Source organism: Galeopterus variegatus, unplaced genomic scaffold (assembly GCF_000696425.1).
Source record: "Galeopterus variegatus unplaced genomic scaffold, G_variegatus-3.0.2 Scaffold5446, whole genome shotgun sequence".
Taxonomy (NCBI): domain Eukaryota; kingdom Metazoa; phylum Chordata; class Mammalia; order Dermoptera; family Cynocephalidae; genus Galeopterus; species Galeopterus variegatus.
Genome location: NW_007731557.1, coordinates 16,803 through 43,680, shown reverse-complemented (window position 1 = coordinate 43,680; position 26,878 = coordinate 16,803). Strand labels below are relative to the sequence as shown.

The window sequence follows — 26,878 nt, the reverse complement described above, 5'->3', positions numbered from 1 at the left end:
CGACCCCTCGGCGGGAGGGCCGCCGCGCTTCCCAAGCGGTGCACTGTAGCAGTGCGCCACCGGGCCGGCCCAGGGTTGATGCATTATAGTAAAGTTAATCAAGTCCTAGAGAGAGAATGGGCAATAAAATTCAGGTATTATGAAAGCAGCATGGGAGGGCATAGTAGATGAACTACATAGTAAAATAAGAGCATGGTATGCAGTTAGCCTCATTTACTTCTTCCTTTTATTATGAGGTAGATAATCTTTCAAAGTTTAATGTAAATAGAATTACACTTGCTTTACACGCAGAAACTTAGTAAAAACCAAACCAAACAAAACAATGCATTAAAATCACTTATTATGAGGTAGATAATCTTTCAAAGTTTAATGTAAATAGAATTACTCTTGCTTTACACGCAGAAACTTAGTAAAAACCAAACCAAACAAAACAATGCATTAAAATCACACAATGGTAAGACTCTGTGGGTAGAATAATTTCTTTCAAGTGTAGAAAAACAGTGATGAAGCCTTTAAAAAAAGCAGCTATAATCAAGTGATTTAAATTTCCCTGATGTCCATTGAACACTGTAGTTGATAAAACTGTCACTGCATTCAACTGCAGAATCCCTCAAAGGCCTCAAGATAATTTTTTCAGCCATCCCTGCAGATGATTTAGAAAGTACTCCTTTCTAAGACATTCCAGGGCCCAATGGCCTTTCCAGATGATCAAGATCAAAATAAATTAAAAAAAAAAAAAATCTAAAAGCCCTTTTAGAAAATTTAGGTTCATTTTTGTTAATGGGAGAGATGAAAGTGAAATCATAAGAAATTTGCCAGGTTGGGCTGTTGCAACTCTTGTTTCCAATACTGAAAGATAGCACACAGGTGGCGATAGCACTGGGCCACATGTGACCAGGCCACCAAACAGACAGTGTGCACATGACCCAAAGCTAGAATGCTACTTTCAAAGTCGCCAAAAACAGAACTTCTTCCGTCTGTATAAATACTCACACCCAATTCAGAAATAAACTAAGATTTAAAGGAGCTTGTCTTGATTTAGGCAAACTTTCAGTTTACAGAAAAAAAAAAATTTGTGAAAATGATAAAGAAAGTACACTGAGGATCTGAGGATGCTGAAACTGATAATATGGAGAATAAGACTGACTGGACAAAGACCTATTTTCTAAGAGTAATAACCATTGAGTCCTGAGTTTATTTTCTTTTTGTTACTTCTCTCCATCCCCCATTTGAAATTGAATATGTGTGTGTGTGTGTGCGCGTGTGTGATGCCTGTGTGACAATATGAAAAATGTAAAGTACAGAAAACAAAACTGTCTTCACTTTACCTTAATCCTGATGTTTGCTTCAGCTATTAGATTTTATCTACTTTTCATACAGTGGCAAAAACAGAGAGAGGCAAGATTGCTTAAAGATCAAAAACACATGGCTGCATTTATAATAAAAATTAAAACTATTCTAAGGCAACTTTTACAAAAAGATGTAATTATTGTTTGAAAAAATTCCATATTATTTTAAAATTTGTAGTACATGAAATTGTCATGAGGGCTGTATTAAGATTTGTAAGTATGACTTGAGGTATGAGAGAAAAAGTTGACATAGGTTCTTAAAAGCTGTCTTCCCCTGTACTGTTTTTTAATAGTAATTTAGGAGCAGAAATAAGATTACGAACACTAACAAACATTAATAAGTTTATAATTCTTTTTTGTGTAAGGCTGGCAAGTTTATAACTCTAAATAATGATTTTTATGACCAGGATCAAGATGTTTCTTCATGAAGTAACAAGGTAACTTTAGATTAAAGATGCAAATGTTGCTAAGAATTACTGTGTGTATTTACAATATCCCCCAAATTTCTTTTTCCTAATACTGGCTTCAAAAGTCTGAGAAATATTATTATAAGTGAGTACTATAATTTCCCCTCTGCCAATTGTGTACATGTACTCAATCCATATAAACACTTTCAAATTAAACTAGATGTATTGATTTCTGAATTAAAGAAGTTTTAGGTTTGATAGAATCACTTTTCTTACAAATTCTAATCATAAAATTTCACAGTATATTGGTGGCCAAATGAATCAAAAAGTAATGTGACGTTACCCATCTAATTCAATGCAATTTGTAGTAATAGTCCTCAATCAAGTTATAAAGTATCTGGGAATATGCATAAAATAGGGAATGATCCCTATTTTTTAGAGGGCTCATTAACTGAATGCATATAGCTTAAGGTAGCATATAAAAATAGCTTCGCATAACATCAAGGAGGTATATTTGATTAAAATTAAAAAGCAATTTAAAAAACTGAAATAATTCTGGATGGTAATTCTTATGATATCAATAGAATTCTTGAGAAATTTAATTATATTTACCATATTACTATGAATAGCACATTCTACTGTGTCTGTAGAATTCCCAAATCAAAGAAGCTGTAAGGAAAACACCTGGATCAAACACACATTTGCAGCATTCCTCAAATACAGGGTTTTTTTTTTTTAAAACCTGACCCAGGTGGATTACCCCAAATACCCAACCTGCTTCTGTTTGAGTAAAATTTAGAACAGCAATTAAGAGTTTGAACTATGAAATCAGATTAAATATATTTATGTCTTGACCTGTCACTAATTAGCTTTGTGACTTTAGTGAAGTTAAAGTTAAGACGTCACTCAGCTTCTCTAGATGTTAATTTCTGTACCTGTAAATGGGGGGTGGGGGAGGATTATATTAGCACCTTATAGATTTCATAGGGCACGGCAGGTGAGATATCACCAAATGGGGTAATGCAGAAAAGGCACTTGCCACAGTGCCTGACATACAGCAAGTGCTCAAGAGAAGTTTTTATTATTTGAGATAAACGACGTAAGTGTCATAATGACATTTGAGTTTACAAAATTCATAAATATGACCTTGGGTTAAAAAATAAATTCAAAGAGTTCCTTGCAGACAGACTCTTCTTGGGGGTGAGTGATTTCTAAAACAGAAAGAAATTGGGCCACAATCTTACTAATAAATACTTGTGGTTTTATTATACCAAATGTATCAGATTCTTTACTACTTATATGAGTTTGTGAACACTGACTTAATCTTCAGAAGCCCTTTCAGCCCTAAGATCCTGTGACTGTAAGGAAAGGAAGGTCTATTTATGCTTAATATAAGCAGTCAGAGCTATTCAGAAATGGCATGTGTCTAAGGAGCACCCATTCATTACAAGAACTCAAGCAAAGCCTGCTGGACTTGCTGGAAAAAGAATGGAGCTTTGATGAGTGAAAGGGTGGGCTAGAACTATTGGCTGCTGAGAATTCTTCCAAAGGTTATGCGATTGAATAGTGTGTCAAAAACACAGATATATTTGCTTTTTTTTTTAAGCTGTGAAGTTACCAGGCTATCAAGGAAGATAATATAGATTTGCTGGCCAAAAGAGAAAAACAATAGCTTTATCTGTAATATTTCTAGGAAGGCAGACAAAGAAACATTTGACAGTCAATAATTTTTCAGTGCCTTCTCATACACCATCTCACTGGATCCTCCCAACGATCTTTTTGGACAGAACTGCAGGGAGGGAATAAATGATGTGGCATGCAGTTAGAGCAGTTGATTCTAGCACTTGCTAAATCTGGGACTTTGAGCAGGTTAATTAATCTCTGCATGCTTCAGTTTTCTTTTGACTAGAGTAATAATACTATTTGCTATCATTATTACCCTTTAAAGGGTTGTTGTGTGGATTAAATAAAACACTAGTGTAGAAATTCAGAAGAGTGCCTGGCACACAATAGTCAATAAATGGTGGCCATTATTATTCTCCCTTTTTTTAGGAAGAAGAAAAGAAAGCACTGAGAGGGGAAGGGATGTGCATGAGATCATAAAGAGAGTAAGGTCCAAACAGAACTCTAATCTGATTTTCTTTGTGCACATTTCATGCTCTTTATAAATTATCTCGTTGCTTTCACTCATTAGCAATACCTCGATACAACTGAGTACAGTACGAAAAGGGAAATTAAGTAGGAAGTGACAAATTCATTTAAAATGAGAACTTTTTCTTACTCTTCCAACAGGTGATGATATAGTGTTTTAGCATCCCAAAGAAATAAAATTCAGCACTGTTCAATAGACATATAATGCAAGCCACATTTCTAGTAGACACATTAAAAAAGTAAAAATAAAGCGGTGACATTCAGTTTAATAATGTTTTATTTATTCAGATATATCCAAATATTATCATTTTGACATGTGTTACTGGCTGAGCTGTGTCCCCTCTGCCCTCCAATGCAATGTTGAAGCCCTAACCCCTAGGTTCTCAGAATATGACTCTGTTTGGAGACAGGTTTTACAGAGGTAAATAAGTTAAAATGAGGTCATTAGGGTGGGCCATTACTGGCTGAGCTGTGTCCCCTCTGCCCTCCAATGCAATGTTGAAGCCCTAACCCCTAGGTTCTCAGAATATGGCTCTGTTTGGAGACAGGTTTTACAGAGGTAAATAAGTTAAAATGAGGTCATTAGGGTGGGCCCTATTCCAATATAAACAGTGTCCTTACAAGAAGAGTAAATTTGAACAGAGGCACACACAGAGAGAGAAGACCATGTGATGACACAGGGAAAAGATGGCCACTTACAAGCCAAGAAGAGAGGCTTCAGATGAACCCAACCCTGCTGATACCTTGTGAGAAAATATATTTCTCTTGCTTAAGCCACCCAGTCTTTGGTAATTTGTTATGGCAGCTTTAACAAACTAATACAACAAGTAATGAATTAATCAATACAAAATTACTAATTAGATATTTTACATTTTTTTGTTCAAAGAATTTAAAATCCAGTTTGTGTGTTATAGTACATCAAAATTTGGACTAGCTGCATTTCCAGTGCTCAGTAACGATATGTAGCTAGTGGCTACCACACTGGACAGTGTAGGTACACATCATAGTATGACATTTTTTAAATAATTTTTTTTAAGTTCTAAAAGAATACATGCCCATTTAAAAAAAAATTGTAAGATACAGGTAAGAAAAAAAAATAAACCAGCCACCTAGAACTGAATTTTAAGTTATTACTTATTAGCAATCGTATTCTCATTAACTTATTCCTAAATTCTAACTCTACTGCTAAGCAATAATATTGCTGAGTCATTCTGATAAAAATATTCATATTAGGTTGATATTCTCAGAAGGGCTACCAGATAAATCTATGTTTCCTAGTTAAGTATTCAGAGTTTTATTTCTTTTTGTTTGCAGTGTCAAATGAGACATTGAGTGAGTATAAAAAGGTGCTATTACATTAATCAGTTGTGCAGTTAATTTTAACTTTTATTGAGATATTGTCCATATGAAGATGAGTCCACCTAGTACTTAGGGCTTTAACAGGAGAGAACTACATGCTTTACAGAAATCCACTTGACATGAAGAAGGTATTGGTATCACACCAGATTCTCAATCATCTATGAATGATTTTCTAACTTGTATGTTTTCCAGACCTTCAGCTGGGTTCTGATATTAACTTACTGGCCATTTTGTTGCTTATGAATATCCTAATCACAGAGACAGGACTTTCCTTCTCCCCCAAGTCAGATGAATTTGCTAAAAATCAGTGTTTCATTGAAAAGTTTGTCAGAGGGCCGAGACTGAACTTACTAACTAAATCGATATTGGGGAAAGACTGTGGGGTTTTCTTTTTGTTTATTTGGTTGATTTGTTCTTGTTGTTGTTGTTTTGTTTTGTGTTTTTTAAATCTAGGACTTCTTTAGCATGTTTTCATGTGTATCAACTGAAGGCTGATGTTAACTGGAATATAACCAAATAGGTTTTTGAAACTACCGCTCTTATGACAAATACTGTTTCTTTAAGGATTATTCACACCCAGCGTTTGGTTATTTTTACTCTTCTCTATCCACTCCTCTATAGGCTGTGCAACCCATAGTTTTGCTTGCCAGGGTAATCTTTTGGTAAAAACAGGTAAAACACGGGGCAGGCTTTATATAACCTTCTAAAGTATTGTTTCTCACCTTGGGTTTGTGGCTATATTCCTGGGGATAAGAAATTTTTTTCAATGACAATTTAAACATTTCATATTTTCATTTTACTATAATCTTTAAAGATGCAACAACCTCAACGACTATATTTTTATCATCACATGCATTGATATTTCAGTTGGTATTTCTAAAAGATAAAGACTCCTTTTCAAAAATCATACCATTGTCACATCAAAATTATTTAACAAGGATTGCATAACATCAATGACTGCTTTTAAAAATCTTTTTATTTGAGAAATTTTAGATCTATGTAAAAGTAGACAAAGTAGAGAGAATAGTATAAATTAACTTTGAGGTGCCCCTTACTCAGCTTCAACAATTCACCACATGGCCAACCCTGTTCCATCCACACTCCTCAAATATTTTGAGGCAAACTCCAAATATCACCTAATTTTATCTGTAAATATTTCAGCATATATTCCTAAAAGATAAGAGCCCTTAGAAAATATAACCACAATACTATCAGCACACCTAAAAATATTAACAATAATTTTTAACATTATTATAATTTTGTGTTTGCATTACACTTCCCCAGTTGTCATTGGAAAAAATGCTTTTAAGTTTGTGTTTGAACTGGAAACTTGGAATCCAAATAAGACCATTATACTGTGATGGGTAGATATGACTCTTAGGCCTATTTTAATCTATGGTCTTCTCCATCTTTTTTTTTCCTTGCAATTTGTTATTGTTAAAAAATAGGATCATTAGTCCTATAGATTCCACCCCCAAGTCTGGATTTGGCTGACTGAATGTCATTTAATGTGTTCTTCCACCTCCTGTATTTCCTATATTTTGGTACTTAGATCTGGAGGCTCAACAATTATTCTATAACTGCCTTTTTTTTTTTTTTTGATTTAAGAAAAGGCATCTACATCAAACTGACATGCAGATAGATGCTAATATTATAGAGCAGAAAATGGCCCCCTTATATACAGATAAGCATAATTTTCTGTTGTACAGTCTATCTTGCTCTAAACTGGTTTATTGAAGGATAGATAATTATCACAATTAACCCATGCTATATATTAAACATTTAACATATGACCAGAAATGTGTTAGGGTCTTTGGGAGATTAAAGGAAGGAACGCAGCACAATCTGTGTTCCTAAGAAGTTTACCATTTTGGGGGGAGGAGGTGATCGACAGGCAGGAAACAATATATCATAATGACAGCATGTAACACGTGCTAAGTGGTATGGTAAAGCCTCTAAGTATAACTTGTTTTCCAGGGGAGGAAAGATTTCTAGAGGTTTCAGGAGCCAGGCAAAGCTATAGAAAGTGGGTGAGACTTGACCTGGTTATATTGGGGAATGAAGACATTGAGAAGGCATCCAGGCAAGGGGAACAAAGGGAATGGAGGTAGAAGTTGGCTTGATGTGTTTGGAGGAATACTGCAGAGGGCATGGGTGACAATCGTGGTGAGTAGAAGGAGATATGGTCAAATTGTGAAATGAGGGTCAGACGAAGGGGAACAAAGGGAATGGAGGTAGAAGTTGGCTTGATGTGTCTGGAGGAATACTGCAGAGGACATGGGTGACAATCGTGGTGAGTAGAAGGAGATATGGTCAAATTGTGAAATGAGGGTCAGACTGAGGAGAACTTGAGTTAGCCTAGACAGATGAGATGGGATGTGGTGGGCATGCAAGATCGCCCAGAAAGGATGTGCTCGAGTGGTGTTTTAGGAAGACGAGTATGACAGCTGTTTGCAGGCCAAATTTATTTAAGGAGGGTGAGACTGGAAGCAGGAAGACCCATTATTATTTATGGTAGTAAACCATGTGTGAAGTGGTAAAAGTCTGGATCAAGTGGGTGGCTATAAAAATGGAGAGGTAAGTGGATCTTAAAGACATTCTACAGAAAGAGTAATCAGAAAATAGTGACAGATTGGATATAAAATTGATTGAGAGATAAGAGTAGAATAACGTGCTCAGAGGTCCAGCCTAGATTGATATGGTGACTTTGTTAATTGAGGCAAATAAACTGAGGCAGGGAAATTGATTTTCATAGAGAAATGAGTTTGTTTTTTAACAAACTGTGTTTGAGTAGATACAAAGAACATATCTGGTGACACCTGGAATCACAGAGTGAGTGTCTAGAAGTCACAGCAGAAAACATAGATTCAGAAACCTTTCATGTGGAGGTGGGAGCTCCAGCCATAAGAATAGAAAGTGTGCTCGAAAACAGTGTGTACAGAGAAGACCAAGTTGATCTTTGTGTCTAGCAAAGTGCCTTGCCTAGTGGTGTGTCAGTATGTGTTTTCAGAATGAAAGAACGAATAAAGGAATGAAGCAAGTGTGAGAGGGAGAAAAGTATTTTGGCACATGCACAGTTGAGCAGGTGTGAGAACTGCCAGCAAAGGAGACCAGGGAGAGGAACAGAGGTGGGGGCAGTTCAAAGATCATGCACCATGCCAGACTACTGTAGATTCAAAACCTTCAAGGAAAACCCAGTCATCAGCAGCGCCACATATTGCTGAAAGGCCAGATAGAATGAGGACCGGCCAATGGTTTTGTCTGAATGATTTGGCACTTTCTGTGATGGGGGTGGGGCTGGATTAGAGGGGTTCAGTGGAGGATGTGAAAAGGGGAGCAAAAGAAAGGATAAGCCATCCTCTGAGAGTCTGGCAGAGAAATAAAGGAAAGGACACGACATTTATCTCTATCAGGATACTAGATTAGTGTCAAAAATGTTTCTTTTAGGGCAGGGAAGACGTGTGTATATGAAGTCAAAAAAGGAGCCAATAGAAAAAAGACTGAAGACATCAGAGATGGTGTAAAAGACACATGAGATTCAGTGTACTGGTAAAGGAGGAGTATTTAGAAAGATTCACCTTCTATGTCATATTCCATCTATACCAGACTGTTCACTATTCCCAGATAAAACCGTGCACATCACAGGCTGGTGCCTTTGGCCATTGTTGCCCCTCTGAATTTGAATGCCCTTTTGCCGAATATCTGATTGCTGAAATCCCTGGCCCAAATGTTACCACCTATGTATAACCCTCCCCAGCCAGATTAATCAAAATTGATCTTTCCTTCCTACACACACATGGCTTATTAAATGTTTCTTATCAGTAAGAATTTACAGTTTTTCCACGTAGTATTGTTAATTGCTTCTGAATAGGTCTTCCCCACTGTATTTTAAGGCATTGCATTCATTTGGTACGTAATAGTGTTTAATAAGTAAAAGCGAAATTTTTCTTAAAGATTTAAAGGAAGGAAAAGAAGAGAAGGATGGAAGAATGCTTAGGTGAGACAAAGAAAGGGAATTGGGCAGCTTCTTCCGGTTGGCATCAATATTCTCCCAAAGAGGTGACACTCCTGCCTCAACAGAAAGAGATGCGATGGAAGGACCATCTTTGAAGAAGGAAATACAGGTCTGGGAAAAGCAGAAGAGGTTAAGTGATTGAAGGTTCTGCCAAGGACGGACTGTACAGGATGAAATTAAATGCTATTTATGGCCTCAGGCCTGAAAGTTCCCAGGAAAAAGAAAGGCCTGACTTAACATAAAAGAAAGTATCTATGTTTTAAGATCAAAATATGATTTCAGCTAGTTTCCAAGATGAAATTAAATGCTATTTATGGCCTCAGGCCTGAAAGTTCCCAGGAAAAAGAAAGGCCCGACTTAACATAAAAGAAAGTATCTATGTTTTAAGATCAAAATATGATTTCAGCTAGTTTCCACTGGATAGACGTCAGCCTTCTCTGATAGTCATAATTGACACTGTGGTAGGCAGATGATTGAGTAAGAAAGGAAACATTACAAAGCTTTCTTCTAATCTTTATTTTAATTTTAAAAAGAAAGTTGCCTATACCAGAACAGGCTTAGAGGGTCTTTCTGAGACCCAGTGAGACTGAGGACAAGAACAGAAGGGGACACAGGATGTTCAAGAAATCCCATCATTGGCCAGACCCTAGGTCAGCCATCTCTGCAGATCTCCAGGGATGTCCTGTGGGAGGGTTTGGAGCAGTTCTCTGAGTTCAGTCGTAAAAGTTGGGCACAGCCCTGGTTTTCTTAGTAGCCATTTATGACTCTCATTCATAAATGTGGCTAAAAGGTTTTTCAATTCATTTACATTTCCTGCCAGTACCACCTTTTGGGACTAATGAGTTCTACAAGTTTATAACCTGCTGTATGAAGTCGATTTCCTTTCATTTACCCTAAACTTACTTCACTCTGTTTTAAAGAGTACCCTCCTTGTCCTAGGAAGAAAAAGTAAACAGGATTATAAGATGAGGACAGATTGGCTGAAGTATGCAGGGGAGAAAAAGAGGTAGGTGTTACAAGGAACCACAGACTACCTTAAATCCATAGTGTACTTTTAAAAGGCAAACGTGGCTGGAATGCATGACCGAGAGGGGAGCCCAGTGTGCCGCACAACAACGGCTCCATTGTTTTGGCAATGGTTGGACCCTTCCAGGGGCTCTGCATCCTGTTTGGGGCTCCACTGCTCAAATGAAAGGGAGAACGTGAATGTTTAGCAGATATCAAGAAAATTAGTTAAAACACTGGAAGAGGAACCCAGAAGAAAAGTTAAACATATTTGGATAATTCAGGTTAGAGAAAAGAAAGCTATCTCATACAAAATCATCTAGGATACTATGTATAAAATGAAAAACAGTTCAACAGTTGAATTAAAACATAAAGAGGAGTCAAAATGCACCAGATGGTGATTTAGCTTTGCCATAAGAAGGAACATGCTGATACTGACAATAATACATAAGACTGAGTGTAGACAGAACAGTACGTACTTTACTTTTTTGAAAGTTCATATTTCCAAAATGATTTGGGTTTCATCTTGCCTTTGTATATGCCTCAATGGTTTATAAAGATGGCTATATCAGTTATTTATTCAGAAGGATATGGTAATGTTGGACTAGGTGAAGGTATGAAATAGATGAGGATATAAGCATCTTACAGAGAAAAGGAATTTGTGATGAAAATACTAATATGTGAAATGTTAAAAACTATAAGGAAACAACAAATCTTTCAAAAACATTAATTTTAGTGGGCAGCATAGTAGACTAAAGTATCTGTTGCAGTTTTTCCTCCAAGGTCACAGTATAAAGCTGATTATAGGAAAGTCTTGTGTTTTAATGGAAAATAGGGCAAAGGTTACATGCAACAGGAATCCAGTCATGTGGGGCTTGCAGAATGCAGGTTAGGCTCATAAAACTGCTCATTAAAATGCTCTGTTCTGAAGCAAAAGCAAATAAATGAGCTCAGGGAAAAGAGCCACAGAAATTGTCTAGAAATATTTCCATGAAAGACTGTGAAAATAGTCCTCCCCAGTCATAAGAAATGTGCAGTTATTGCTTATACAAATAGCCCACACTTAAAAGACTTTTAAATACCTTCCCTGCAATGCTGGTTTTGACCTTCTGCCAAGAGCTACTTAATGTTTTGTTTTTTTAAAATTTTTCTGAATAGGCCATATGATGAACAAAAATTAAAAAGTCACACACACCAGAGGTTTTCAAAACAACATGAGAAGAACAGTTTGGTTATTAACCCCCACCCCAAATTCTGGCTTAAACTTAGCAAATTTACAAATTCTACACTGGTTTGAAATGTGAATCCCAAATTAAAGAAATGAAGACTAAAATAATCTTGAAGATTTATAGGGCTACAATTCTCTACCCTATCATGCTACATTATCAATACAGAAAATGTAGAATGAGGAATTTAAAACTAATAATAGTAATAGCTTGCTGGCAAAATAATGAACATCAGAGGACTTCTAAGAAGGCAGTTAGCCCCAAAGCAATTCAGACAGACCATGCTTACACAATGGCTGGCTGGTCTATAGGGCCTGGAGCCAAAAACATCAACAGCCAGCAGCACCCATCACTTATAGAGGGAACTGCACAACTTGATGCTGATTAAGAGAGAGAGTTTGTGTGTGTGTGTGTGTGTGTGTGTGTGTGTGTGTGTGTGTGTGTGTGTGTGTGTTGGGGGTGGGAGGTGGTGGTGTTCAGATGCCCCTGATTTTTGATGTAAATCAGTGATGCCCCAGACCCTGTCTGAGCCACCCGAGTGGCAACCTGGCTGAATCTCACCATGCCAAATGATTAACCGGGGTGAGGCCGGTTCACAGAAGACAGCTCCAGAAAGAAGCACAAGGAGTGAGTCATGTGGTCTGAATTCACACCCGACTACTCTAGCTGTGGCTTTTCCTTGCACCATTTTCACTGTGTGTTGGAATCAGGATGAGGGACCCAGAAAGGAGTCAACATTAGCATGGAAATTTTGTTCACTTTCTGTTTTGGATGCTTTTTACTTTTTTGAGTAGGAGGAATTACAACGGCAGTATTCGCTTTCACTGTTATGGCTTATATTTTATCTTAAGAAAAGCAGTCTGGAGCTCCCTCGTGAGAAGCAATGAATCAAACTGAGAGAGAGAGACTCCTAAAAGCCAGGCTGGATCGCAACAGGCTTCCTGCCAACATTTGCTCTGCGGCTTCAGTCAGGTTGTGTTGTCCTTTTTGTTGCCGTTTCATTCTGGGGGGGCAGGGAGCCGACGGACGAGGTGGTGGTGTTCAGATGCCCCTGATTTTTGATGTAAATCAGTGATGCCCCAGACCCTGTCTGAGCCACCCGAGTGGCAACCTGGCTGAATCTCACCATGCCAAATGATTAACCGGGGTGAGGCCGGTTCACAGAAGACAGCTCCAGAACGAAGCACAAGGAGTGAGTCATGTGGTCTGAATTCACACCCGACTACTCTAGCTGTGGCTTTTCCTTGCACCATTTTCACTGTGTGTTGGAATCAGGATGAGGGACCCAGAAAGGAGTCAACATTAGCATGGAAATTTTGTTCACTTTCTGTTTTGGATGCTTTTTACTTTTTTGAGTAGGAGGAATTACAACGGCAGTATTCGCTTTCACTGTTATGGCTTATATTTTATCTTAAGAAAAGCAGTCTGGAGCTCCCTCGTGAGAAGCAATGAATCAAACTGAGAGAGAGAGACTCCTAAAAGCCAGGCTGGATCGCAACAGGCTTCCTGCCAACATTTGCTCTGCGGCTTCAGTCAGGTTGTGTTGTCCTTTTTGTTGCCGTTTCATTCTGGGGGGGCAGGGAGCCGACGGACAGTCTGGTAGAGATTGGGCTAAAGTAAAAATACAGAGCTATTTTACAAAGCTAAACCGAATCTCACATCCTGTGAGATAGCCTAGACATTTGATAAACACGTCTTGGCAACAACAGCTTGTCCCTTTAGAATTAGCTATGAAAAGGGTATTTCCTAATTCGCTGGGCTCTAGACAAAATAACCTGCTCTTCTTTTTCCCATTGGTCTCTAACACACCTTTTTTTCAGGAATAATGATTTCTTTTACTTCAGTAGATTTTTAAAACCAGCATTGTTCTTTCTCTGCAGTGCTAGTTTACATTTTTACCCACACGTGCACACACACACACACACACACACACACACACACATTCTTGCATAAGTTAGCAAGATTTAAAGCCTCTCATTTTTTATTCTTGAAGTCCCAAAAGGGAAACTGTTACTCATGTGCCAAGGAACACAGCCATTCATTATTATTATTTTTTCTTTCTTTCTCCCTGTATCCCCTCCCAATAGGATTAAAAGCAGTCTGGGATGAAGGCAGAGGAAGGAGAGGAGTGGGAGGGAGGAAAAGATGGCATTTTAATAGCCTCTACCACACGGATTCAACACAGTAGGAACCTTGTGCTTCAGACCCAAACTGTTTCCTTCCTTTTAAGCCTTGCACTTGGCCCACTTCTACTGAAGCCATGCACTGACGTCTCTGGACAGGACTAGGAGAGGAGGCAACTAACAAATGGCCTTTCTGAGAGTGACGGAGATTGGAGAGGCCTCAGGAAACTATAATAACCCTATCTTTGACTTGTAAAAAAAAATCACCTTGAAATAATTTCAGTCTTATAAAAAGTTTGTAAAATTAATATAAAAATTTCCTGTACATACTCCACCTAGATTTCTCAAATGTTAACATCTTATGAAACTACACAACCATGATCAAGATCATGAAATTGACATCCTTATGATACTGTGGTCTAGGATCTGATGCTGGATCACACAATGTGTTTAGTTGTTATGTCTCTTGGCCTCCTTTAATTTGGAGCAACACCTCAGTCTTTTTTCATCTTTTATGACCCTAACACCTTTGAAGAGTATTGACCAGTTGTTTTGTACAGTATCCTTCAATTGAGTTTAGCTGATGTTTTCTCATTATTTATTTCGAGTTGTGCATTTTTGGCAAGAAAACCACATAAATAGTATGTCTTTCTCAGTGCATTAGATCAGGAGAAGTGCGATGTCAATCTGTCTTATTACCAGTGATGTTAACTTTTGGTTAAGATGGCATCTTCCAGGTTTCTCCACTGTAAAGTTTCTATTTTTTCCCCTTTGGAATTAATAAGTACCTTGTGGGTGATATTTTGAAGCTATGTGAATATCCTGTTTCTCATCATACTTTCACCTACTCATTTTAACACCCATTGATGATTTAAGAAACAATTATTTCTGTGATGTTTTGCAAATGGTGATTTTTAAATTTCTATCTTCTTCTAAATTTATTAATTGTAATTATATTTTGAGGAAGAACTTTCCCTTCCCCATTTGATTATTTATTCAATTATTTATTTATGTAAGTATGGATTCTTATTTTATCCTATGCATTCAAATCCATTACTATCATTATTTTGTTGCTGAAATTATTTAGTCACTGGGAGCCTCCTTCAAGTATCCTCTTGTATCCTTTTCATTTGGTCCCCCATAATTTCCTAAGCACTTCCTTACTTTCTGGCACCATGAGATATTCCAGGCTCATCTTGTACTTTCTCTGCTCCAGTCCTGGAATTTCTCCAAGGACCTCTGGTTCTTTTTATTGGCAAATAGTATAAAATAACCTTATCTTTTTCTGTGAGTCACAGTAGTGCACAACTCTCCTAGTGGCAAAAAGTCACCAGCATTTGGGTAGGGAGAAACAAAGGCCCTGCACTTCCAGTATTTTGGGGGTAAATTTTTTCACAACCAAAAGCTTCAATATAATATAGTAGCTTTCTCAGCTCACTGTAAATTGGAAATCCTTGTTAGATAATGACCTGAAATCACATCACTGAATGTTCAAGACCAACAAGAAATATCTATCTATCTATATATACAAAAATCTGAACTGTCTACAGATCTTTCATTACAAATTAAAAACCCACCCCAATTTTCGGTATGTTTAGCAAAGTGTAACTTGGATTAAAATAAGTAAATCTTATATCAAAATGTTTAATGTTTTTTTCCTGATTGTTTTGTAGGTCAAAAGTGAACAATAGATGATTTAAACCTCTAAATGGTGATATAATGAAATTAAATGCATATTGAGCTGTTTAGTATTTGTGGGAAAATAAAAATCACTCTTCATATGGCTTTTAATTACCATGCATTATTATTATTGTTGTTTTAACATTAGCTTTGATTTACCTAAATGTTTACCCATTTCCTTGTCCATATTCTTTCTGGTCCTTTTTCTAGGTTGGCAGTGTTTCTCTCTGTACTTTGATGATTATTCTATTATTTCTGGTTTCCACTGTTGCTTTTAAGAAGAAGGTTTAACTGTTGTTCGTTCATTGGTTGTTGATATCTTTTTGCTCTGGATACTTTTAAGGTTGTCTCTTTGGCTTTGGTGTTCTGCAGTTTCATTATAATATGCATCTGCATGTTATCTGTGGTGTTCCTGGATGTTAGATTTCATTACTTTCATCAATTCTGATAATATTTTAGTCATGTTCTTATTCTCTTTTAGAAAGATGACTGAACACATACTAGACCTTCACATCCTATCCTTCATGTCTCATATAAATTTCCTATCTCTGTCTCTAATTCAGTTTCATATCCACTTGTGTGCAGGAGCTGGCTTATAGCAGCTCATAAGAAACAACTGTACACATCTCTTCCCAATTCTGCATTTACTGACATCACATTGGTAGCTTAACATCAGCCATGGTGGGAGTAATTACACCATGGAAATTGGCAAATGCTACTGAACAAAGCTTTTTAAATTCATCCTGTAGAGCTACTTATTAAACATGGAAGTGCACACGACTGTGTATAACCCATTTTACTTAGTCTCTCTTTAGCTGTTTAATCTATTCATAAAGTTTTAATTTCAATAATTGCATTTTTCATTTCTAAGTTATTTAAAAATATGTGCTCTTTTAAAAAAATAGTGTTCCTTTCTCAAATTTATGATTTGCTCTTTTATTTCTTTAAATCTTTTAAACATTGTTCAAAATTTTTCTACTGTTTGTTAATCTCTTGATGGAGAATTTAGGTTTCTAAGCTCTAATTTCAACGAGCTCATGATGAAGTTTTTGTGTGTCCTTTTAAATGCTTGATTGTGTATTTATGTTTAGCTGGGCCTTATTTGTGTGATTCCTATTAGGTTTGATTTGAGGATGTGTTCCTCTAGAGTGTATTGATGTTTCTATAGGCTCCCAGCACTACTTGCAACCTGCATCCATTTTAAGTTAATTTCTCAGCTTTGGTCCTGCTTGACCCAGTAAATGGCACATATTTGAACCCCAAATGACATGATGGAAGACCTATAAAAATGGATTCTCAAAGAAGACTTTTCTTTCCTTCCACCTGGGAAGAGACAGATAACTTTCCTTGTTTTCTCCTTTTACTGGCAAGCGGAATTTTCAAGCAAACTAACATTTTCACTAAAGGTGTAACTCTCTGAGGATCCTGGTTTACTGCAGGGGTCTTGGTTCCAATTTCCCAACTTGTTCTGGTTGAGGCCTTTTCTCCTATCCCTATTTGACTGTGTAAACCCAAAGCTCTTAGGTACAGTGATAGCAAATGCCCCAAGGACAGTTGCAGCTTCACCACAGGCTTAACCCTCTGCTTTCCAGCTCCCGATTTATTTCCTCCCCCAGAGATTTCTCGTCTTCCTGTGGGTTCAATCGGAAATTTAAAAGAGCCTTGTCACATTGTCCTCAATATTTATAGATGTTTTAAGTCAAGGGAGCTAGTCTAAAAAAACTGCCAGAAATCAATGTTCACGTGTCTTTATGGACTTACTATAGTTTAGAATAATAAAGATCTGAGAGCTCTGATTGGTGCTTAGCCTTTTCTTCTTCAGATATTCTATAGCAAAAATGTCTTATAAAATACACAAAAACACATCAACACATTTATGTATCGAGTACTGCTATGTGTTAGCACTATTATAAGCTATTTCAGAATAGTTACTGATCCTTACAAAACACATTGTAAACCATGAACAAGTGCAATCGGAGGTTAAAACTGAAAGCAATTTGTATCCTAACCACCACTTTTTGGCCAAATGTTCCATGTTGAGTCTAGTTTCCTTAGATGCCTATAATAATACTGTGTACTGTTCATATAAATATGAATACATACTTTGTATAATGTAGAGGGATATATTTTTCAAGTTGTTTTATGTATATAATTTGTTTTGAGCATTAGATGAACTTCATGATATAGGTAGGCTTACTACATCCTTTTTAAGAAAATAAGAGTCAAAAAGTTGCATAATTTTCTCAAGGCCTTACGAGCTGAAGAGGTAGGATTGAAATTCGGGTTTCTAAGCTCTAAGTTCAGTGATCAATAAGCACAAATCAATAAGGAAAATTGGGGAACTGGGGAATTTTCCTGTCTCTGTGGGAAGGAAAATCCTATTTGAATAGAAGAATCCGTGATTAAGTCAGGGAACCATATGGATATAATTCAGCTAGGTGCTACTCTGTATACATGTTGACTATTTTATTCAATATTAGATACAAAAATGAGTAAAAGCTCTGAAGAAAAACCTTTAGCTTCCTTTACGTTTTTATTACTTAACCATATAATTTTCTGTCTACGAACTTTATTTTCATTATTAGTGTGACAAGACTGGCATACATCTTAGGACTGTTAAGAGAAATGAAGACAAATTTTGATTATAAACCAGTAATAGTCAAATCTATACATCCCAAAGAATGCAAAAGGGAAGTGTGTATTTATTGGATAGTGATCAGGATTTTGATGAGTAGGAAGGCCTTCATTAGGTATAGAATGAAAGAGTCTTCAGGCAGGAGGAACTACACGTGCAAAGGTGCAGAAATGGGGAGAGCATGGTGCACCTATGGCATGGGGGTGTGGCTGCTTGGTGGATGCAGCATCAGGGGTATGTGCAGGTGGCCGGGAGGAAAAAGAGAAACGGCTTGAGATGGGGACTCGAAAAAGAGGGCCTCCTCCACCATGCCGAGTGGGAAAACATGGAATGTTTCTTAGGGATGTGAAATGATCAGATTACTGTTGAGTTTCCTTGTATCTATTGGAAAGGATTTTCAAGACTATTTGGTCTGCACTTCATTTTTATTAGGGCTGTATCTTCTAAGGGTTCACCAGAATTACTAAAGGAAAGAGGCATAATTTTTTCCTTACCACTGTAACTACTGAAGATGAGTCACTTGGTATTTCTACAACCAGAGGTATATCTCAGACAGCCTCAAAAGACACACCCTTACTGGTTAAAATATTATGTTAGCTAAGGTTAGCATCATGTATACTAAGGTGCTGAGTAGCTCAATTTTAGTACAGTTTTGTTCATATGTTTTTGAGGACTTCCCCCTGCCAAGGGTTACGCTGTAGTGATTTAGGGAATCTTTAGTTCAAAGAAGTTCTGCAACATAGACAACCCGTACAGGGGACTGGTATGTGGAAGGCCTGCTCATCCTTTGCCTTTCTATTTCCAATTTAATGTTCATATGAAAAGAAAAAAAAAAAGTACACCTTACAAATAGTCAACAAAAAAAGTCAGAACTTCATTCACTGAGATGATTTTTCCATCTTGAATGCCATGTCAACTTAAAAATACAATCTCTCTACCTTCGTAGGCAAGTCCTTATAAACCAATAAACTTGAACTCTTCATGAATTCTTACACTCACAGTGAGATTTGTAGTGACAGCTTTAAGTTCAAAAGTGCATTCCTGTTGTAAGTGGACTACATGGGATCATCTAGTGGAATGAAGTCCAGTATCACACACACAGCTGTACTCTGAGAAGTAATTTTAGACGTCAGGATAATGTATGTCGAAGCTGTGCAAAACCACAATCCACCAGTGGATCACTATGCCTTTTGGCAAACTGCTGTTTATTGTATTAGTCTCCTCTTGCAGTACAATGATCTGGGAAGCTGAAGGATTGGAATTTGTCACTTAAGCCATTCATTCTCAGCTGCCAAGAGGTGGGCACATTCTGACCTCCGGCATTAAAGCTGGGCAGAGTTCCATATACCATTCTACTAAGAATGTGGTCATATAGCTCCAATAAAGACATCCTGTTTCAGCAATCCAGTGTAAAGAAAACTTTACAACTATCAAATTGTTTAGATATTTCCTGTTCATTTTAGTTGGGGAGAAGTCTGTTTTCCTTTTACCTATGTATAAAGTAAGAGGGTATCTTGAAATGATCTATTAAATTTTTCCTATAGCACTTGAAAACATCCGAAGTTATTTTCCTGAAAATAAGTAAAAACTCCTAAGCCGAGACCTGATGTATCAAGTTGCAGCCTGAAGAATTTTTTTGAGCTGATGGTTTATACTGAAAATGCTGACAGATGTCGAACAGATTCAGCAAAACAATCTTTAAGGGAGTCCTGGGCAACAGACCATGTGGCTGCTTTGAAAGTGCTAAATTCTTGCTGCTAAACAATTTTACTTAAAAACAAATCCTAGCATTTATTATATTAAAATTTTAACAGATATTTGGAGAAGGCCATCGGTTACTCTGTAGTTGAAGTTTTGAAACTCACTATTTTGCATTTTCTCTGTAACACAAGAAATTCTATTAGATTTATCATTCTAAAAGGTCAGATAAGAGTCAGACTTCTGGAATTAAGACCTTTATATAGCATAAGTAGATATCTAGATTTTAAAAACTGCTATAGGAATTCCCTGAAACCAAGAAAACCTAGATGGTAAACATTTGAAATATTTTTGGCAGTGTGTTTCCTTTGCTGGGATACTAAAATATGAGTCAGGGGAACTACAAACACCATAGGTCTGATCAGAAACAACTGAATGTTTATAAGTGTTCTATGGGGATTGCAGACTTTCCCAAGAGGGTAATAATTTAAAGGATGTCAGAAGATGGAAATGAATTTCAGCCGAAAGTAGGAAGAAGAGGTGAATAGCACTTTTGTCTCTGGGAGACTTGGAATTTCAGACAGGCTTCATTTTGGATAATTCTATTTAGCTTGCCTACACTTTCTGATGTTGATTCAGTTGGGAACGATAGAATGATATTCCTTATCCCTGCATCCTGAACTATTCAGCAGTGTTATCTTATGCTGTTAACAGCCGCCAGGCTCCATGTATATGCAGATAGATGAATTCCCTGCTGATATAAAAAGATTTTATGGATTGTGTCTCGTGTAAAAGACAGCAAAATCCTTTTTATAAGGTAAGTATAGTGTGAGTAAGAACTGAAGCCTTTTTCTTTTATTAGTCCTCTAGGATACCCCACTCTCTGATATCCTAAAAGATTATCTACTTTACCACATTGCTGGGCTCCTTGGAGAAATGTTCTATGCTATTTTTTTCTCCAAAGCTAATAACTTCCTTTCTGCCTCTTTAGTAATACGGTGATAGTTAACTAATCTTCTAAAAGTTTGAATGCTACATAAATAATTAAGTGGCACAGAATGTTAGTTTGCAAAGGATAAAAAAATTCAGCTGTCTGGGTTCAACTGCATATTAAGTCATTAGCAGGAAGAATATTCCAACTTCAAGAAACACAAACAAACAAGATAAAATGGAAGGGTATAAAAAATGTGAGCAACTTCACAATTTTGTTACTATGCCAAAAAGTCCTGAAGAGGACTGAAACTCCATGTCAACCACCACCAAACCATCCAGTAGAAGGAAGACATTCTTCGGAGGTTTTATTTATTATCTTTTTTGTTTGGAAAAAAATGATAGCATGATTGGCTGAAAGGTAAAATATATTATAAAAATTCCTGTCTACTAGGTTTATCAAGTTCGCACAATTTGAAAAAAAAAGAATAGGCACTTTTATTTTCAGAAATCTTATACCAATTTAACATTTCAAATGTATTACATGGACGTGCCTCACATAATGTACATGTTTACTGAAACATACATGTTTACTGATTCCGTATAATGTTTCTTCTGCTCTTCCTTCCCCTTCTTTTGGCCTCAGGACAAGTTTTCTATATGCATAGTATTTGGTGTTTTATGTTTCTAACCCCTGGCATTATATAGCAATTCTTTTCACATATCATTGTGCCATTAAAATAATTTTTTACAAAACCACTTAATTAAGAATAATAAATCTTGAAGGCAAAAACACTCCTTGGGCAATCTGAACTAACTAACATATGGATTCTTTAGAAGCTTAGTGAACATTGTCTTCATTTATCCCATTCTAGTGAATTCAACTCAGGGTCTGAAAGTCTGGGATTTTTAACTTCAATTTAGAAAGTAGATATTTGGTAAAGCAGTGCTATATTCATATTATCTTGATGTGAAATTCAGAAAAGAATATTTTATAATTATTTTCTTATTAAAATGAGCTAAAATTAATGATAACTAGGTCCAAGACGACATCAGACCACAACCATTAGAGTAAATAAAGATGGGTCACTTATTCTTAGGCAAACTAGGAGGAGAAAATGAATACCCCTGTAAAAGCTGTCTCTGTACCTGTTATGGTTCTAATAATAGTAGCAGCAATCACTTACTGAGAACTTCTAAGTACCAGGGACTAAACTAAGACCCTGCTTGATTTAATTTTCTCATTTAATCATTTCAAGAATCTTTGAAGAGTATGTGTTATTATCCCAGTTTGCATATGAGGAAATTGGGGCTCAAATGGATTCAGTAATTTTTCTAGTAAATGTAAAAGTGAGGACTCAAAACCTTTGCACCATTAGAAAATAGTCAGTATACTTTAAACGAATGATCAAATATGTGGTGGAGGAACTGGTAGAGTATGCAAGGGGAAAAGAAATGCAGAGAAGTGCAAAGAAAGAACTGATATTCCTGGGCATGTCACTGGGGGCAGGAACCCCTGACATTGGGAGTAATGGTATCAGAAGGTTACCCAGAAAGTATTTTGTTTGGGGACAACTTAAGTAATATATATTACATTATTCATTTATTGACAATGCTACCGGAAAGATGGTGGGTCAGGTGGGACTGGTCGCACCTCTCCAGAATTTGAATTTACTACTTACCAGCTGTGTGAAATTGGGTAAGTTATTTAATCTTTCTAAGCCTTGGTCTCCTACCACAAAATGGAAATAAAGACTCCAACCCATAAATATTTGTTGTGAGAACTGAGTAAGATTTTTTTTTTCCTTTTTGTCTTTTTCTACTGACCGGTAACGGGATCGCAACCCTTGGTGTCGCGCCCATACCGGGGACCAGCAACGGGATCGCAACCCTCAGTGTTGCACCCGCACCGCACTCAGCCAGTGAGCGGGAACCGGTCTCCACATGGGATCCGAACCCTCGGCGAGAGCGCCGCTGTGCTCCCAAGTGGCGCACTCTCCAGTGCGCCACCAGGCCGGCCCCTGAGTAAGATTTTTAAAGCATCAGCACTATGCCTGGAACATATTTAGGAATTAAATAAATGTTAGTTCCCTCATCTCTTTTGTCTAAATAAATATTACTGAACTTTTCACATGTTAAACAGATTATTACTAACTTTTCCAGCTTTTCAGATTATTGGGTTCCTTGATTCTGTTATTTTTCTGGTTTGCAAATACATTTTCAAACCCAGAATGTTCTGGATGTATGATAAATGTTGGTGGAATATTAGAAAGAACATGGGCATAGGAATCAGAAGACATGGACCTGAGTTCTGACTCTACCACTTATCTTTTGAATAATATTGTACAGGTTAACTAATCAATGGTCTGTCTAATTCCTCTTCTTTGTAGGTAGATTAACCATAATCCTTGGCTCTATATGTAGTCTTAAAGAGACTTTTTACCAGTTTTATTTTTAATTTCATAAAAATGAATATACTATGTATAATCTTTTTCACTTATATTACTATTTCATGCATACTGTTGAATGTACTGAAGTTCACTTGCTTAGGATGCTATGTAATACTCCACTAGAATATACTATGTATAATCTTTTTCACTTATATTACTAGTTCATGCATACTGTTGAATGTACTGAAGTTCACTTGCTTAGGATGCTATGTAATACTCCACTGTGTAAATATACCACAATTTATTCTTTTGCCCTTCCACTGATGACCATTTAGGTTGTTTCTGGATTTTCACTACTCTAACAGTGCTGTTATAAATATTATGTTGGTCCTTCTTTGAACATTGCCTTTCCCCATTCTCTCTACTATCTTCTTCTAGAACTCTGATTAGAAATATGTTAGACCTCATCTAACTCAATCTATGATTTCAATATTTTTCTTTTGAGGTTTTATTCTGGCCTGGGCTTTCTTTTGGTCAGTGCATTCATATCACTACAGATTTTCCAGTTCACTAATTCTTCATTCAGCTACATCTATTCTGCTTCATTGAATCTTTTGATTGAATTTTTCATTTCAATATGTGTATTTTATTTCTAGAAGTTACTCCCCTTCCAATCTTCTTCATATTTCTCACTCATACTTACTTCTAAACATATAAAACATTTTAATTTTATTTCTGTACTTAATAAATACAATATCTTATCTTAACAGATCTGATTTCACAGTCTATTGTTTCTCCTGTTCTCAGTAGTGGCTTGTTTCTTAATGTCCTCCTTTCTTTTGTTCCTTGTGAACTATTTATTTTCCTTGGAACTTTGTCTGGGGGAATTAAGGCCTGGGGAAAACTTGGCATGTTTCCAGAGAGGATTTATGTTTGCTTCTGCTAGTTTCTGTAGTGGTGCTACTAACCCAGAAGAATTAAATTTTGTACTTGAGGTTTTCCATAACACACATGTAGTATGAATTAAGACCTTACACTCAAATGAGGACAGATTTGTGGTTATATAGTTTAAAGGCAGATTACCACCATCACTCCCCTTCCATTTAATGACAAGGTCAATACAAGATTATGTCCTTGCATCCTTCTAGACATTGGGTTAATTTCTAGTATATTCTTAGACATGGATACAGTTTTTTTCTAGTACCAGTCTTTTGTGACAAGACTTTTTCCTATTAGACTCCTTAGAACTAGAAGTGTCCTAAGCTTTACACCTATTTCCCAGGCCTTCTTCAGCCACTATGATGAAGATCTCCAGAGTTTTGCTGAAATCCTCAGGATAAAAACCAGTCCTGGATATTGCTCAACTCCCAGGTTTCCTGATTTCACTTCGCTTTCTGGCCTCTGTGGATTTTTTCCTTTGAACCCATTTTGGCAATGCATTTAAAAACAAATTTTATATATTTTGTTCAGAATTCTAACTATAATTGTGTGTGGGTGTCCATCAGGGTGTCTGGTCTGTCATTCTTTTGAAAATAGAAGTCTATCTGTCTCCATTTCAACACTTATTTATATAAGATCAACAGCATCTTACTCTTTAGTCCTACATCCTAATGTATTTACTCACTCTTAGTATAATGCTCTTACCAAAATGTAAAGATGATCTCATGTTTAAATTTCAATGACTCCATAGTGCTCTTAGAATAAAGTCCTCCTGCTGAGCAAGATTTTTTCTCTGTCTACCTCCTCCTCCCCTCAGCCTCCTCTGCACATCTTCATACACTCTTCATGCAGCCCCAGCCATCTACCTTCAGTTCTCCCAATGCACTCTCATTTCTCTGCATTTTACTTACACTCTTCCTCTACCTGGGGTCAATTCCCCTTTCCCAGTCTTCTTCCAGCTTCTTACTTGTATCCTTCAAAAGTCATCTTAAATGTCACTGCCTCTTCAAAGCATTTTCTGATCCATCTTTGCTTGTCAGAAAAACATAATTAGGTACCTCTCATCTCTACTTCCTAACATAACTATCATAGCAATTATCATGCAAGGTTATGTGAAATGACTTTCTTATAAGTCTCCCCTACTAGACTGAGTGCTGTTTGAGAACAGAGACTATATGTCCAGAATTAAACACAGTGATGGACCCAAGGAAGGTGCTAACTAAATGTCTGCATAATGAATAAATGAATGAAGTGGCACAACTACACTTAAGAGTTTGGCAAATTTAATGAAGAAGACTTATTCTCATGGTTAACAGTGTGTGTGTGTGTGTGTGTGTGTGTGTGTGTGTGTTAGATTATCTGCTCCTTAAAATTATGCACAACTTTCTGACTTCCCATCAATAAAGAATGCTGAGAGCTAAATTTCTATTCACTCTGTCTATAGATTTTGAAATGCTTGACTTATTACCATACCACCCCAAATGCCTTTGGAACCAAATTAACAGGGAGAAAAGTGGGTGGTTCACTTAGGAAGCCCTTAATTCACGGTTGTCGTCTGTTTCCTCCAGGTTTTCAAATTTGTTGGCATATAGTTGTTTATAATACTCTCTAATGATTCTTTGTGTTTCTGTGGTATCGGTTATAATGTCTCCTTTTCCACTTATAATTTTTGTTATTTGGGTCTTCTCTCTTCCTCGTTTTATTGTTTATCTTCTTTAAAATCCAACTTTTTGTTTCATCAATCTTTTATATCATTTTGGGGGTTTCTATTTCATTTAGTTCTGCTCTGATCTTAATTACGTCTTTCCATCTACTAATTTTGGGATTGGATTGTTCTTGTTTTTCTAATTCTTTGAGGTGTAGCGTTAGGTTGTTTATTTGAAATCTTTCTATTTTGCACAGTTGTCTTCTAATATTATCTTTTCTAACATAACCAATTTCCCTTTCTGAAGGAATCTCGAATAAGAAAGCAAGGTACACCTGAAAAAATATGTTTTGAGGAATAAACATTTTTAAATGTGATAAAACTAAAGCTTTCTGTTTAATTTTTTTCTATGCAATGGAGAGATTATTAATTGTTAGGGTCTCAGGCTAATGTCTCTGAATCTTCTAAAAAGGCAATTATTCCCTCTCTGAATACCATTATGTCTTCTTTTCCAAGCTAAATTTTAAAAGGATGCCAGTTTAGCAAAAATTCTAAGCACATCTGATTTGGACATGAGACCCTACACATTAATTATCAACAGGCAATAGAATAAAAACCTTTATAAGGCTATAAAATATGAAGTATTCTGAACGCTTTTGGTATGAGTGTACTTAGTGGAGTATAATTAAAATAACTCCAGTGTCTTTAGAAGGGTGTATTTTGTGATATGTTCACATGTAGCCTTTTGGGAGCACATGTACATATATATGCATATGTGGGCAACAGAACTTAGTATTCTGATGGCGATTTTTCTCAAAATTTAAACCATCAGCCATTAATATTTTGAAGTAATTCCTAGTTTATTTCCAGTTTGAAATAGACTCGTCATAAAAACACTGTGAGAAAGAAAACAAACTGCATAGATTCCATTTGGCAAATCAGGGGCCTCTAGATCTGACTGTGGTTCAGCCTCTGGCGCCATCAGTTGGGCTCCAAATCAAAAGCTGTGGAAGGAGGTAATTAGCAGGAACTCTAGACCACTCAGTTGGCAACAGCAGCCTTCTTATAGCCACTGGGAAAGTGGGTGGAAAGGGGTTCAGAAATATTCTCTAAAACAACATTTCTCCTTCAGATTGGATGATTGTAATTATATGGCCATTTTCGTGGAGAAAAAGCTAACTGATTAACATTCATATTGATACATTTGTTAAGGTGTCAGTATTTAATTAGGTAGTTTAGCCACCAGCAAGGACAATCATTACAGCTTATTGTTCAATAAAAAAAAAAGAGAGTAAAAGACAACACTTCTAACCCACTGACAACCGT

General features: G+C 36.6%; 1 protein-coding gene across 1 annotated transcript in view; it reads right to left on the bottom strand.

The window, feature by feature from the left end:
* LOC103604857 (dynamin-3-like) overlaps positions 1 to 26,534 on the bottom strand; it is a 68,165-nt gene extending 41,631 nt beyond the window's left edge. Inside the window, exon 1 of the mRNA XM_008589433.1 lies at positions 26,469 to 26,534. Coding sequence (XP_008587655.1) covers positions 26,469 to 26,534 — 66 coding nt within the window. The remainder of the gene's footprint in view (positions 1 to 26,468) is intronic.
* Positions 26,535 to 26,878: the final 344 nt, after the last annotated feature.